Source organism: Pseudorca crassidens, chromosome 15, assembly GCF_039906515.1.
Source record: "Pseudorca crassidens isolate mPseCra1 chromosome 15, mPseCra1.hap1, whole genome shotgun sequence".
NCBI lineage: Eukaryota > Metazoa > Chordata > Mammalia > Artiodactyla > Delphinidae > Pseudorca > Pseudorca crassidens.
Genome location: NC_090310.1, coordinates 37,211,708 through 37,223,351, shown reverse-complemented (window position 1 = coordinate 37,223,351; position 11,644 = coordinate 37,211,708). Strand labels below are relative to the sequence as shown.

The window sequence follows — 11,644 nt, the reverse complement described above, 5'->3', positions numbered from 1 at the left end:
GACTGTGGGGACCCCGGCAGCTTGCGGCCCCGCAGAGCCGTCAGCAGAGCTGTGGGCACTGGAAAGGATGCTAGAGGGGATGCTGATGGGGGCCAGTGTGAACTCCGCCTCCTGCCTGTGGGGGGGACCAGGAATCTCAGCTGGTGGTTTAGCCACAGGCGTGGGGCAGCATAGCCTGGTGACTAAGAACTGACCCTTCACCTTCCCCAAGGGGTGAGGTGCTCTCACACCACTGTGGGACTGCAGTGCTCCCCACAAGGAAGGGGAAGGAGACATCTCGTGTTTGTATTTACTTGATCCTGCCTGAACACTGTTCTGACCATTCAGTTTGAACACTGGACACAGTAAGGGCCAAGGGTCAAGTACGGGGGGGGGGCAACTGAGACTTGTTTTTGTAACATCTTAAGTGTTTTCAATTGTTCCTTGTGAAACAAACCAGTTTTTGAGGTGGAAAATAGCTTTTCCATGGCCACCTAAAATAGCAGCAGCAAATGAAATCCACATTTCTGGTCAGGCAGAATTCAAAGCTCCTGTAATATAAAGGTGATAAAACACCTCTTTCTGGGACTTCCCTGGTGGTCCAGTGGTTAAAGACTCAGCACTCCCAGTGCAGGGGGCGGAGGTTTGATCCCTGATTAGGGAACTAAGATCCTGCATGCTGCATGGTGTGGCCAATAAAGAAAAACAAAAAACACCTCTTTCTAAAATGTGTCTAGCCAAGGAGCAGCCCAACACTCATAAACACTTCCAGTGTTTTTCTGGTTGAGAGGTTTTGGAGCTGTGACTTTGGGAATGAAACCAAAACATTTTTTAGACAATCATGTTTAATTACCTCACAACTGAAGCTGCCTTTGGGGCCAAGGGACAGGAAGGAGGCAGCGAACCCAACACTCGAGCTACACTCTAATCCTAGGTTTATTCAACACAATTCTTTTCTCTACACGACAAAGTACAAATACAATATTATCTAAAATGCTACAAAGTTACAAAACTCAAAACAGAAAATGTATAGTACTGACTGTACAATAAAAGCCAAAAAAGCAATGTACACGTTGCCAAAGTAACCTGCACGACCACCATGAATACCAACACAACGGGGGGTTCTGTGATGACCGGACAGAGCTGGCTCTCAACTTACAAGTTTCAGAGAGAAAGGGAGACATGGGTTTGTCTGTGTGTGTGTGTGTGTGCACGCACATGAGTACACGTGAAAAGAACCATTTTGGGTATTTGGCCCTAGAGGTCAGAAGAGGACTCAAGCAGGGGAGCAGGGCCAGGCTAACAGGAATGGCAGCTGCGTAAAAGCACACCCTTTCCTGTGGGACCCTGCAGGCCAACAGGTTAGGGCACGACCAGCCCACCAGATGGACCCCACGTCATCTGTGGAATGGGAAAACATGCTCCCAGGCTGGGGCTGTACCACCGCCTGGAGCCCCCTGCTCATCCCTGCTGGCTTTGCCACTAAACTGACTCTCAGGAACTAGAAATGTGGAAGCTTTCTAGCCAGAAAACTGGAGGGCATCATTATAAGCACGACCCCAAACCAACAACACTCCTGCAGCCGGAACTCTGCCGCCAGGGGAAATGTAGCAATTACTGCCTTCACCTTCGAAGCCTGCCCCTGAGTGAGGGATTTCTTTCCTACCGATCCTCCTTCTGCTAGAAAAGTGACAAAAGTGAGTTGGATGGTATACAAGTCACAGGGCAGAGCTTCGGTGGCCCTGCTTATCGAGAGGAGTTGGAGCTGGAGCGGCTCCTGTGGCGGCGGCGGCCAGGGGAGCGGGATCGCCGGCGCACGGGGGACCTGCGCCGAGGGGAACGTGACCTGTGGGAAGAGGAGAAACCACATCAGACACGAAACCCACGCCCCGGGAGCAGCTCCGCATCTGGAATCACAGGGGTAAAGCTGCCTTCTTTCGGGAACAATTCTACACAGCTTCACACTCCAACACTCCAGTCAGGACAGCTCCCTTTGGATGTCCCTGACGCAGAACCCTTGGGAGACACACAAATGTTCTGGAGACCAAGGGCATGACCCCAGGCACTCTCTTCTTCGAGGGCTGTGCAAAGTGCACCTTGACACCGCTAGCAGAGGACAGCCTGACACTGGCCTCTGCCAAGGGTGTTGTTAGCCTCTCCCCTACTCCTCTGACCCTTCCGGTTTTCTCATGGAGGGAGGGGAGGGGTCACACCTCCCGAGGGTCCCTCAATCAGGCAGCTCTTCCTTTCCCCAGCTGGAAAGAACACGATGAGCTCTGAAGACTGCCTATGCCAATGCTGCTTTCCCACCCCCATCATGAGGCACAGAGGACAGGCAGGGCTGGACAAAGTCCCAAAGTCATCATCCTAACTTTATGTTTGTAAATAAGATAAACGGAAACTGGCCGTAACCAGTCCCCTGTGAGACCCCGAAGTGATTCACCTTCTCCTCATCCGTGGGGGTGACCTGCGCCACATGGGAGGTGGTGGCAGCATTCTCCTGGGAGGGCTGAATCGCCTGGGGGGTGGCCGAGGCCAGGGGGCCAGCACAGCAGTGGCAGTGATCTCCTGGCCATCGATTTGTCCTGTTGAAAAAAGGATAAAGTCACAAAATATCTAACAAGCACCTACCCTGGGCCAGGCCCAATGCCAGCTATGGGCATACCATGGTGAGTGAGACAGAGAGGAGCCTGGGGGGACAAGGACAAACTACTCTGGTCACAGAAAGAACCTCATAATTACTGTTATTGGAGGTTTCATAAAGAAAACTACCAGGAAGCAGGGAACCTAATCTTAGTGCATTGGGATAGCCTTCCACGGGAAGCACCATCCAAGTCAACACCTAAAGAACAGCCTGGAATTTGCTAAGTGAGGGGAAGAGCTATGCTCCCGCCCTGAGCTGGAAGGTGGTGTTGCACTTGAACTTCCTTCTTAAGAGCAATGTGAAGGGGGCACTGCAGTGAGGAGACCTGGCAGGGGGCTTTGGCAGGACTGAGATGGGGGTGAAACATAAGAACTCAAGGGATAACGGGGAGGTATAATCACCGGAGCTTGGTGATGGATCAGGTGAGCAAGCCCAGGGGTGGGGTGAAGGATGATCAGCACCAGGGTTTTGGATGATCTGTGATCTCCTGAGAGCTGGGGCCCGAGAGGAAGAAGGGACTTCTGGGGTGGGGAACAAAATGAAAGGATGTTCAGGAGTTGTCAAGTCTGTCTAAAGAGTTTGAAAAAAGTGCTTCAGGGAGGTGAGTCCACGTGCAGCAAGTACTAAAACCACGTGTGAATGAAATCGTAGAACGGCAAGGGGAGGCAGCTCAGAATGGAGGCACAAGGAAACTGCAGGACCTCAGGGAAAGAAAGAGCAAAGGACACTGAGGCACAGACCCAAGAATCCCAGGGGATAAGGCACCCGGATCCAGTCCAGGGACTGCTCAGGGGACCAAGCACAGCCCGTGTACCCCCAAAGAGTGGAGGGTCTTCTATCTTCTCAGCTCCTACTTTCAAGGGAACTTCTGAGGTATTAAGGTGACTCAGGAATTTGGACCTATGTTCGCAACATACTTGAAAGGCTCAATTTAAGTAAACACGGCTTAAGGTGGCCCTGGCCTATGGCCAAAAGCCAGTCCAAGTCAGGGATTTCACAGGCACTGACTATGTAACAACAGAGGCAAAGTCATCCTCTGGCTAGCTACCAGTAAAGGCAAAGCCCCCCCCCCCGCTTTCTTTCTGGAGAGAGTGTGGAGCTGTTCCATTCAGTGGTGCACAGCACAATACACACAGGAAAGTCCTACCAGAATCTTAAGAAAACGTGGAATATTTATAATCACACACATCCTGAACGTGCCCAAGTCTCCCAAATTTTTAGCAAGTGCTCAGACTCTATCAAATACACAAGATCAACAGTCTCTAAAACAAAGGTGTGACTCAACAAAGCCAAGAGCTGAAGTGTGCAGAGGGATGGATCATAGTTTATGCTTAACTCATAAAACACTCCAGAGGGATTTAAGTAGATTGAAAGAGTTGTACCTCAGTACCAAGGAAAATTTTGTAGTATACAAACTCTACCAGAGCTCAAGGGCCAAAGACCTGTGAAGCTATTTATCAAATGTATAAGAGGGCCTCCAAGGATGTCAAGATTTTAAGGGGTTCAGAATCTCCTTCCCACTTGGCCTGGCAGCCCACACAGTGCTGTGGGCAGTCCCGGCTCAGCTCCAGCTGCCTAGAGTACAGCAGCAGTGAACTGGGGCACAGACAAATCCCATATTCCTTCAAATGCAGACTATTCGAAATTTGAAGCTATTCACAAGCGTTCAAAGGTTGACAAATCATTCTACCGAATAAAAAGTGGCTATGGGAAATGGGTAAAATTTGTGAATTCAGCGAAGTTATCCTAAAAATGCTGAAATGTTAGCAAAAGACAAAATGATTCAGGACTTCCCTAGCAGCGCAGTGGTTAAGAATCCACCTGCCAATGCAGGGGACATGGGTTTGAGCCTTGGTCCAGGAAGATCCCACATGCCGCAGAGCAACTAAGCCCATGTGCCACAACTACTGAGCCTGCGCTCTAGAGCCTGCGAGTCACCACTACTGAGCCCGTGCTCCGCAACAAGAGAAGCCAACGCAATGAGAAGCCCGTGCACAGCAACGAAGACCCAATGCAGCCAAATAAAAAGAGAGAGAGGGAGGGAGAGAGGGAGAGAGAGGGAGAGGGAGAGAGAGGGAGAGAGAGAGGGAGAGAGAGAGAGAATGACTCAGAGAGGATTAAAGAAAACATTTCCATATAAAAATGATGCTTCGTTATATTCATAATATACTCCTTGGGGGGGGGGAACCGTTCATTTGATCCTTAAACTTTGATTGATATTCATATTTGATGAATTTTTTTTCAAGAACCATGCTCCACAAAACATGTTTTTGGTAAACACCCACCCACTGAGTAAGAACTGGAATCTTGAAAGAGCTCCAGGGAGATTCTTACATGCAGCCAGGATGAAAGTTGGTTTTAAACACACTATGCGTGGTGGGTAGCTGGTCGTGGACAGGGGACAAAGAAACAGGGGTTCAGAGGGGAGCTGGCAGGGCTTAACTCACCTCCGTCCATGTGCTTCAGCGCCTTCTCGGCCTCATCTGGATTCTCAAACTCCACATATGCATAGCCTTTAGACAGATGGGGGTGCATCCTTTCTACAGGCATGTCAATCATTTTAATTTTCCCATAGGTGGAGAATATCTCCATGATATGATCCTAGGGAGAAAGAAGAGTCACTAATGCTCACCCACTAATCACTTGTGTAAGAGTCAGAGAACCCACTACACAATGACTACAACCTTGGCACCTGGGGGTAAATCTAAACACATACATATAATATATTCCATTAAAATGAATTAACCAGTGCTCTACTTGGTCATGCACCACCAAGTCAGCCCTCCGAAATGCTACATTCTAAGTTCACCTTCTGGCAGAGGCTTGCTTCTCCAGCTTTCCACTTTGAAAATTTGCAAAACAGACACACCCCACTGTCCACTGGACAGAAACAGGATTCCTCACCTTGGTCACATTCCTGGTGAGCCTTCCAATGTGCACTTTGGTGGGTTTAGGGGAAGGGCTCCGCCTTTTCCTTTCCTTTTCATCTCTTTTGGGTGGTTTGGATCTGATTGAAAAAACAAAAAATCCTATTAAGACAGTAAAACTCCTTTTTTGGTCTATTTTTATAATAACTACGGTGACTTTACAGCCCCCCGTTTGTTAATTTAGGTCCGCAGGTAATTCACAGGTTTTCGGGGAGAGCCCTCAAGCCAATTACTCCCGGGTGGAGAAGTGGTGCTGGAAGGGAGCTCACTTCGAGCGGGAACGCCGCCTGTTGTCATGTCTGCGCCGAGAAGGACTCGGTGAGCCAGAGGAGCTGCTGGAGCTGGAGCTGCGGGATGTGCTGGAACTTCCTGAGCGGCTTGATGCTGAAGATGAGCTGGATCCGCTGCTGGAGCCTGTGCTGGTGCTGGAGCCTGAGCTGGAGGTAGAGCTGGACCGAGACCTGAGGGGCAAGAGGGAGGGGGTCACAGACAAGTGGTGGGAGCAGCATTTCTTCACTGAACAGGCAAGCCTGCACATGCTCCCAAGATGAACCGCTGGCCTCGTATTTTCAAAACCCACTGCTTTCCCCAGCGGGGCAAACACTGACATCCTCCGATCCCTGCCCTAAGCCAAAGCCCTTGGTAGGGACAGAAAACAGCATACATATTGTGCAGTGATAGGGAAGGAAGAATGAGCTGCTTCCAACCTACACAGAAGCCTTGCCTACTGGGAGGTAAAGGAGGAGCCTGGCAAGTCAGAGCCACTAACTCAGCTTGGAAGGCAGCTACTGACTAACACAGGCTGGTTTTCAACAGAAGGAAAAGGAAGCTCCAGGCTAGGGCAATCCAAGCACAACTCCAAATCAAAAGCACTTGACAGAAAAGCATACCCCAAGATGTCCCATTCCTTAACATCTCCAGAAAAGAAAGAATCCCAACACCATCCTCTGTATATAATGAGAGCAAACCCCAAACCAGTTTGCCATAAATTAGAGTCTCTATTAAAAATCTGAGTGTGTTCCTTTATAAGAAGACAGAGCACTCTGCAGGCTCTTCGGGAAGGAAGAGGGACACGGCTGTGGATGCGAGGCCCTGGCAATGCTCTAACCCGTCAGCCCCACCTGGTGCTGCTGCTACCACTGGAAGCGCTGCGTCTCTTTCGAGTTTTATCCCTGCCACGATCCTTCTCGCTTGACTCCTTGGTGGCCCCCTTATCTTTAGAGCGATCCTTGGACTTCTCATCAGAGCGGTCTTTGCGTTTGGTAGGAGAAGGAGCCCTGGATAGTGAGGAAGAGTATGAGATTACATGCCCCTTTGAATGAACCCTGAAACAACAGCACAACCCCAAAGGGCTACACAAATCCCAGGCAATCACAGGGCAAAATATCTGTGGCTTAGGACACTTTCACTGTAAAATTCAAGACATTTCCAATTTTCCCCTTTCTGAGGGTCCCTAGCAATGAGCACCCCCAAAGTAGCACTAGAAAAATCTAACAGAAGGATTACCTAGTGCTGGACTTTTTATTATTTTCTTTGACTCCTAGCAAGCTCTTCTTTTTCACTCCTGATAAATCCATTCTCCCCTTCTGAGGTGTTCAAAGCAGCAATGGCGGCCTCACTTATCTGAACTCTCACTTCTAACTTGAGTCTGAGAAACGATCCCTAATCGATTGCAATTTACGCCAAAGTGCAGCCTAATAACAAGATAAAAGGATTTACAGAGTAAATTGGCAAGGCAACATATCTACTTTGCAATCAAAAGCTGAGCACAGGAGAAGGCAGCAAGGAACACAGTAAGCAGCAAGCATCCACAAAGCCAGGAACACACGGGGGATGAGCACTGTTTCCTCAGGGGGGGAATCCCGCCCCCACAGGAGGCACAGGTAGAACCATCACCTCAGCTTGTCTTTTTCTTAAGGAACGGTGTGGATGGTGGTGTCCTGTTATTTTACAGGCGGTACAATACCCATTTTTCATTCTTAAGTTTGATGATGAGCCCTCCACAGTCCTTTAGAAATACTACAGCACCACATTTGCATGCAGAACAGAGAAAAACCCAACTGATAGGATTAGATTTCTTGTTTCATTGCTGTAATCTTTGTAGGATACATTGAATATATGATATGACTGGAAGCAAAAACCATTTCAAAAGTGACTGGTACCGGCATCAAAACATTTAATACCCAAACACAAACAAATGAAATGTTCCCCATGAACACTTAAAAAGCAGTAAAATAAGCCGTTGAAGAATAGTCATTGTAAACACTGACTAATGTTAATGATATGCATATGAGTTAGGGGGGGAAGTATACCAAAGTCTGCAACTTACTTTGAAATGCAAGAAAAAATAAGATTGATGGGTGGCTAGATATAAATAAAGCAAATGTTAACAGAAATGTATCATGTAGAATCTAGGTGGTGGTGACGTGGCTATTCACTGCACAAAATTTTTTCAGCTTTTCTGTATGTTCACATTTTTTCAAAAATAAAATGTTGGAGGGAAAAAAGTAGACATTGGAATTGGATGAGGTACCACATGTAAGGGTTTAGCCAAGTGCCTGGACTGCCATGTACTCAGTGAACAAGCAATAGTAAATATTACTCAAGAACAAACAATTAATTATGTGCCCTGTTTCCTCAGGACTGTTGTCTTTAGTATTTCCACTGAGGTTTTGTACAATCTGCTTGAGTTGCAAGCAAAGATCTCGGGATGTCAGCCTCAACTACCTCTAGCTCACCTTCCTGTAAGTAACTTGGACACGGCACACCAATCGGGATCCTGTTTCCACGTGAATAGTGCTGCCAAAATGCTGGATAAACATTCTGACTGAAGAAAAGAGTACCCAGCTTTGGACATGCAAGTGAAGTACAAAAGAGAATGTCACTTTTGCTGCTCTTTTCCAGGACTATAAAATTTTTAAAGATGTTTTGTTTTAAAATAATAAGGTACTATAGACACCCAGCAGGCAACATTGGATAAGGTTAGTGTCCTTGGACAATCAGTGAGTATAATTCAATGGTTAAGAGTCTGGAGTCAGCCTGCCTGGGTTTGATTCAAAGCTCTGTTGTGTGACCTTGGACAAATCACTTAACCTTTCTGAGCCTCAAGTTCTCATCAGCAGTACAGTGACACAGACAGTTCCTACACCTCATAGTTATCAGGGACATAAACCAAATTAACCCATAAAGGAGTTAATTTGGCACCTAGTTAAGGCTCAATAAACGGTAGCTAATGTTAGAAGAGAGGCTCTGGAGGCTCTTCTCCCACATAAATTCTTGACTCTAAAGTCACACACAGTCTCTGAATGCTCAACAGGGGTCCCTGGATTGCCCCTATTAGGGTCACCAAGAGCAGCACTGTCCAATAGAAAGAGTGCCAGCTACAAGAGTACTCTAAAATTTTCTAGTAGCTGCATTACAAAAAATCTTGGTTAACAGTTAAGTTAACTATTAGTAATATATTTATTTGACATGCTACACACCAAGTATTATCTTTTCACCAATCAGTATACAAATTCATTAATAAAACATCTACACCTCCCCATACTAAGTCTTTGAAACACCTCAATTTGAACTAGGTATATTTCAAGTACTCAATAGCCACGTGTGGCCAATGGCTACCTTATTGTTTAACTGTCCCAGAATGCAGATTCCTGGACCCCACCGCCGTCCTAAAGATCTGCCCTAATGTGCTTTGTGAAAACAAGCACCACCGGTTATTCTTAAAACACTAAAAATTAAGAACCACAGAGTAAGTGAACGCTTTGCTGGGCGTGGCCTGAGTACTAGAAAGCAAAGGTTGAGGTTCTCTGTTTACACAAGTTCAGGTAACAGCACAGGACCTTGATTACCTCCCCCATCCTCCGGAAAGGTGCGCGTCCAACAGCCAGAGAGGAGAGAACAATTAGTTAAATCTCGAGTAGATGGCGTTTCAGCTCACATCTTCAGAGCACCTTCCCCATTTAAAAGTACATTTTAGGCACAATTCATGCGAAATAACAAAGAGAAAAAGCCATGCCTCTCCTCCATCGATTTTAACCTTCCCGTATCCTCCCTCCTGGGGTTACCCGTCAAACTGAGCTCCAAGACGTTAGGGGCCTATCCCCAAGGACTAGCACCGAGAACGGCACACAGGAACCCGGCAGACGTTCGTGGAGTCGATGTTTGAATTAACGGCTTCGAAGGGAGGGTCAGTCGGTCACCCAGGGCATCCCACAAAGCAACTCCGCACCCACCGGCACCGGCCCCACACGCGATCTCGCCGCCCACCGTCCGCGTTCACTCACAACTCCCCAGTCCAGGCGCCGGGCCGCGAGCACTTCCAGGGTAGGGCCCGGCGTTGCGGGCCTGGGTCTCCAGCCCGGCGAGAAGGCCCCGAGGGCGGAGGCCGAGCTCCCGGCTGCTCCGAATTCCGGGGGCCTCAGGGGGCCCGCCGCAGAGCGGACGAAGCGAGGGCGCCCTTCCGCCCGCCGCGGCCCCGACCACTTCCGGGCCGCGGCCTCGGCGCCTCCCACTCAGCCCGCCCCGGGCCACACTCTTTATTCTCAAACACTGTACCGCGCCGCTAGGCCGCCGTTGTCACCACGTGGCCGGGGAGCAGGCCGGCTCCACGATGCGCCCCGCCGAGCCTGGCGGGCGGCCCCTGAAGCTTGGATGGGGTCGGATTCCCCCTACTTACATCTTCCCGCCGCCACGACCTCCGCTCGCTCTCCTCAGCCTCTGACGCGGGCGCCGCTCTGGCGTCAGGATTAGGGAGCGGGAAGGCACCCTCGTCCGGCGCGCAGCGATGACGTAGACCGCCTCAGCCAATGAGTGCGAGCGAGGAGAGGGTTAAAGGGCCAAGGCCTTTTTGGGGAGAGAGGAGTCGGGGCGCTTATACTCTGTCTCCCTCTCTGGAGGGGCGACTGGGGCTGTCCCGGGCTAGCTGCACCCCTCATGGGGTCGGCAAGCTGGCAGCTCTCTGGGGCTGGGAGGACTGCGCTGTGTGGGTAGCTCGCGGGCCGGCGCGGAGCGGGTTAAGGGGGCCGTGGCCCCGCCCCTATCCGTGCGCGTGCGCACCGGGCTCGCGGCGTGCCTCCCGGCTTGCCTAGGCGTTTGTCTCCAGACCCCGCAGCTTCGCGCTGGGAGAGGCCGGGCGGCGGGGTTAGGGGAGGGGTGTGCAGGTGCTGCGGCCTTTGGCGGCAGGCCGTGGGGACCCGCATGGCAGAGGCGGCTCAGCGGGCCGGGCCCATTGCGGGGATGGGTTCTTGCGATTACCACTAGTGGTGTGAGGGGTTACCGTGTAGACTCAGCTTCTGCGCCGGCGGAATTCGGCCTGGTGGGCTAGACGGGGTTGTGCAGCCAGAACGCACGGGCAGCAAACTGCAGGGTAGAAGATAATGTGCAGAAAGGGAGGCGCTTCCGAGGAGGTGTCACTGCAGCTGAGACCCGAGTGGAAGGGCGCGCCCGGCAGAGGGAACAGCTGGTGCGAATGCGCGGAGGCTCGCTGGAAGAAGCCGCGGCTAGGAAGGTGGAGTTTAGCGTTGGACAGAACGGGGAAGATGTGCAATATACGGCGCCATGGCGTCATCCCCTGGCCGGTGGACGGTGCAGGCGGGGAGGCACTGTCAGAGCCTTCTGGCGAAGGCAGGAGGGTGAGGGTTAGAGGCCCAGGACCAGTCAGGAGGCTGTCGGAGTAAAACCGGCGCTGAGTGCATCAGGGCTTGCAGGTTTGTTTACCGCTATGTCCCTCTTCCTCCCGCGCTGTGCCTGGTAAGCAGTCAAAACTGCGTGACTGTTAGTTGGGGGCAGGGAAGGTGCATCCCCGTCCCAGACGCCGTGTGAACAGGTGGGTGTCCCAAGGAAGAGAGGGGAACAGATCCAAGGTGCTGATTTGGGGGGGGGGGGAGGAACCAGTGAGGCTTGGAGATGGATGAAATGTCAGGGGAAAGGACAGGAGAGTCCAGGATGAGCCTTAGTGGCCCCGATGGATGGGTATACCTATGTTTGTAGTCTGCAGGTCATTGCTTTCTGCTCCATGTGGTTTTCCCAGCCAGTGGATAGTGACTCCTTTCCTTCATCCAGTTCCTCTGGCCCTGTCCAGGGTGTCAAGTGT

The 11,644-nt window shown here is 50.6% G+C and overlaps 1 protein-coding gene across 3 annotated transcripts; it reads right to left on the bottom strand.

Moving 5' to 3' along the window:
- Positions 1–891: 891 nt before the first annotated feature.
- RNPS1 (RNA binding protein with serine rich domain 1) lies at positions 892–10,375 on the bottom strand. Of its 3 annotated transcripts, none has more exons than XM_067706955.1 (8): positions 10,229–10,375; positions 6,672–6,827; positions 5,820–6,011; positions 5,528–5,630; positions 5,071–5,224; positions 3,025–3,144; positions 2,423–2,564; positions 892–1,825 (listed from the first exon to the last, which is right to left on the bottom strand). In XM_067706955.1, coding segments are annotated over exons 1-8 (969 nt in total). In that variant the 5' UTR covers positions 10,231–10,375; the 3' UTR covers positions 892–1,725. The 3 variants fall into 3 exon arrangements, with proteins under 3 accessions (XP_067563056.1, XP_067563053.1, XP_067563054.1); XM_067706952.1 differs by lacking the exon at positions 10,229–10,375 and adding an exon at positions 7,057–7,197; XM_067706953.1 differs by lacking the exons at positions 3,025–3,144; positions 10,229–10,375 and adding an exon at positions 7,057–7,197.
- Positions 10,376–11,644: the final 1,269 nt, after the last annotated feature.